Source organism: Priapulus caudatus, unplaced genomic scaffold, assembly GCF_000485595.1.
Source record: "Priapulus caudatus unplaced genomic scaffold, Priapulus_caudatus-5.0.1 Scaffold296, whole genome shotgun sequence".
Classification (NCBI taxonomy): domain Eukaryota; kingdom Metazoa; phylum Priapulida; class Priapulimorpha; order Priapulimorphida; family Priapulidae; genus Priapulus; species Priapulus caudatus.
This window is the reverse complement of record NW_014577357.1, coordinates 188,067-191,707: the sequence shown is the minus strand read 5'-3', so window position 1 is coordinate 191,707 and position 3,641 is coordinate 188,067. Positions and strand designations below refer to the sequence as shown.

At 57.4% G+C, this 3,641-nt stretch overlaps 2 protein-coding genes across 2 annotated transcripts in view; both read left to right on the top strand.

The window, feature by feature from the left end:
- Positions 1–2,151: 2,151 nt before the first annotated feature.
- On the top strand, positions 2,152–3,102 carry LOC106808695 (heat shock protein beta-6-like). Its single transcript, XM_014811523.1, has one exon. The coding sequence runs from the start codon at positions 2,264–2,266 to the stop codon at positions 2,963–2,965; it is 702 nt and encodes a 233-aa protein (XP_014667009.1). The 5' UTR covers positions 2,152–2,263; the 3' UTR covers positions 2,966–3,102.
- A 295-nt stretch (positions 3,103–3,397) lies between these two features.
- The window catches only part of LOC106808696, a 6,250-nt gene continuing 6,006 nt past the window's right edge, over positions 3,398–3,641 (top strand). Inside the window, exon 1 of the mRNA XM_014811524.1 lies at positions 3,398–3,640. Within this exon, the coding sequence (XP_014667010.1) occupies positions 3,443–3,640 (198 nt within the window). The 5' untranslated portion in view covers positions 3,398–3,442. The remainder of the gene's footprint in view (position 3,641) is intronic.

The following is a 3,641-nucleotide window of genomic DNA, read 5'->3' as shown; positions in this document are numbered from 1 at the left end:
GCGAGTGCGAGGAAGCAATGTGGGAGACGAAGTTAAAAAAATTGAAGGGAGGGGAGAACTGTATGAGATGCAGCTGAACCACAGTGGCGTGACATAGGCGGGGGGATGCATTATACTTAGAAGGAGGCGAAACGACCGGGGCCAGAAGACTGAGTGACAGCGTGCGGAGTGGTCGAAGGGAAAGAAACTGTGCACGGAGGGCGCGACCGCTACATCACGCGTATGGTGGGGGGGATGTTGGAGAGCAATGGAAACCAGTACAGGGCAAAACAGCGGGGAAGGCGAGCTAATCGGGAAAAGTGGCGGCGGGAAGGAGCGCGGGGGGCGTCGGGCGCGCCGGGCACAAACAGGGGCAGGCCAGGGGGGCGGACCGCGCACAAAGAGCACTGAGAAGGGCGAAGGCCAGGCTTCGGGGCCAATGGGCCGCGGCCAGCGGACGACAGGGCGCCAGCACCAGGGGGACGCAAAACCAACACGCAGGGTCAGAACAAGCAGTCAAGGCGCGATGATACACGGCCTCCTACATAGCAACGTATAGAACACGGGCAACCGGAGGAGGGCCGAACGGACATGAAAGGGCGAAAAAAACTTGAAGAGGACGCGACGAACTGCGCGCGCCGCAGGGCAGAGTAGAACATGCGGGGATGGGAAGGCTGAGTGGATGAGGCGCCCAGCCACTCGAAGAGAGGGTCCGGGGAAAAGAAAAGCTGAATGGGGAACGGGAGGCAAAGGCAGACCACGGAGGAAAGGAGCGAACGGGCAAACGATGGCCATAGATGGAGAAAAGAGTGTGAGCTCAAAGACACACGGCAAGCAAGGGGGCCGGACCAGAACATGAGGAGAATGATATATACAGGAGTGGAAAAATGGGTGGGGATTACAGGGACTGAACCGAGAGATCCGCAGTCAAGGGCTGTCGAGAGAAGCGACTCAAGGTGCACCCGCGGCAGACGCCAAAAAGGACAGAGGGGGGGCGCCAGAGGGCGGCCCAGACCAACACGGAGTCAGGAAAGACAACGAGACACCACGGCGGTACAGGCACGCCACCGCGCACAGAGCACAGACGACGACACACACACGGCCACCGCCAGCGAAAGCCGGGGGCTAACGGGGCGCCACCCGGGGACCAGCGGCCCAGGGCGCACGGGAATCGCAGGGGAACGGTCATGGAAAGGCCACCGCTCACGAAGATTAAGGGAGAGGACGCCGACGCGGAGGAAAAACGGAAGAGAGGCTCAAGCAGAAACCAGAGCTCAGAATCACGGCCTCATACCACCCCCGAGAGCCCCCACCGCGGAAAACGGAGGAGAAGAAAAGAGAGAAGAGAGGGAGACGGGAGAAGAAAAACAGACGAGAAAAGAAGAAGAGAGACAGGGAGAGAGAGAGAGAAGACAGAGAGAAAGAAGAGATGGAATGAGAAGAGAGAGAAGATAAAGGAGACGGACGAGAAGAGAGAAGAGATGAGAAAGAGAAAAAAGAGAGAAGAGAGAAGAGAAAGAGGAGAACCGGTACACGAGAGCAGGAGTGAGCGCAGCGACGAGACAGGAGCAGAGAAATACCTAGAGCGAGAAAGAAGAGAAAAGAGCGAGAGAGAGAGAGTAGAGAAAAGAGAGAGAGACGGAGAGAGAGAGAGAGAAACTTGATGAGAGAGAGAGAAAGTGAGAGAGAGCAAGAGAGAGAGAGAGAGAGACGAGAAAGACAGAGATAGAGAGACAGAGAACGAGAGAGAGAAAGGAGTGTGTGTGAGCAGAGAAAGCGGAAAGAAGGAGAGAGTGTAAGACAGAGAGAGAGAGAGAGAGAGAGAGAGAGAGAGAGAAGAGAGAGAGAAAGAGAGTGTGTGTGAGAGTGAAAGAGAGTGAGAGAGGTAGAGAGAGAGAGAGGGGAGAGCGTAGTATATACATAGACACATCAGGCACGTGTGCAGAGGGAGAGGAAAATAGGGAGAAAAACAGAGAGAGAGAGAGAGAGAACGTGAGCGAGGGAGCGAACGCTTACGTCACGATCTGCGTCAGCGAATCAGCAGCAGCAGCAGCAGCAGCAGCGGCAGCAGCAGCAGCGGAGGCGCAGGGTGTGTATACAGGCAGACGCGCAGGCCCAGCCGGCAGACAGTCGACGGAGAGCAGCAGACGAAGAAGGACATACGTAGCAGGCGATAGCGGCGGTGAGCACCAGCAGCAGCAACCAACGCACGAGGCAAAACCGAGAATCTACTACAAGCGACAGATCAGACGTCGACCACAACAGTAGCACCAAATCGGTAACCATGGCAACCCAGCAGCAGCAGAAGACCACGAAGACGACGTACAAGACGGAGAAGCGCATTAAGGTCATTCCGACGATGAAACTCGACTTCTCCATCGTCAACCGCGAGTTCGACGGTCAGAACGACCGCTTGCGCGACGAGATGGCGCGCACCGAACAGGAGATGGAGCGCATGCGACGCGACTTCTATGGCGACAATACGCAGCGCACGTCGTCGCGTCAGGTCTCCTCCGTGCGTCAGACGACGTCGTCGCTGCAGGGATCCGAGTTTCCGGGCACCGACTTCGGTTCCGATTTTCCATCTGGTTTCGGCGCCGGTCCGATGGTGCCTGCCGGCGGCGGGGGGCTCGGGATTGATTTCGGCAGCTGGTTCACGGACAACCCATCAAGTCCGCTGCTCAGCAAGGCAGATGATGGCGGCAAAGAGCTGAAGCTACGCTTCGACGTCAGCGAGTACGCGCCCGAGGAACTGGAGGTGAAGACGGTCGATCAGCGTCTTCTCGTTCACGCAAAACACGAGGAGAACGAGCCAGGCAGGCAAGTGTACCGCGAGTTCAAGAAGGAATTCTTCCTTCCCAAGGACGTCGACCCAGAGGCGCTGCGCTCGTCGCTGTCGACGGACGGAATTCTGACGGTAGAGGCGCCACTGTTGGCCATCGCCGCCGGACCGCGCGAGCATGCCGTAGCTATCGAACACAAGTAGATGGCAGGCTGGGAGAAGGAAGAGGAGGAGGAGGAAGGAGGACGGAGGACGCCGGGAGGAGAAAAGGGAGGATGAAGAAGGAGGGAGACGCCGGTAGAACGAAGAGGAGAAGTCCAGACAGAGGTGAATGAGGAGGAGGAGAGGAAGGAGGAAGAGGAGGCAGAGGATGAGATGAGGACGAAAACAGACCGAAAGCGAGGACGATGCACAACCGGGAGATGCCGTACAGAGGAGGGAGAAGTGCAGGAGGCTGGAAGGAAAAGTCTGAAAAATAAGGTGCAGAAAGATACCCATTGATATCGTACGTGTCTGTGAACTATGCGTGTGTCCGTGTGCATGTGTGAGGGTGCGTGTGTGTGTGTGTGTTTGTGTCAGCCTGACACAGACAGATTCGCCAACGAGGTAGTGTGACAGGCCACATGTGTAAGCCCAGAGCGTCGGACCACGGAGTGACAGTACCCCCCCCCACCAGAGCAGATGACGGTGCGTGTCGACGTGGAAGCAATCCGAGTGACAACGCCCTTACGACATTCGCCATGTCGTGGGGGAAGCGCCTGGAGAGAAGGAGCGTCGTCACCAGAACGTAGATACGCTGTCACCTGTCACCGAGACTGTCACCAGAGACCTGTCACCAGAGACCTGTCACCAGAGACCTGTCACCAGAGACCTGTCACCA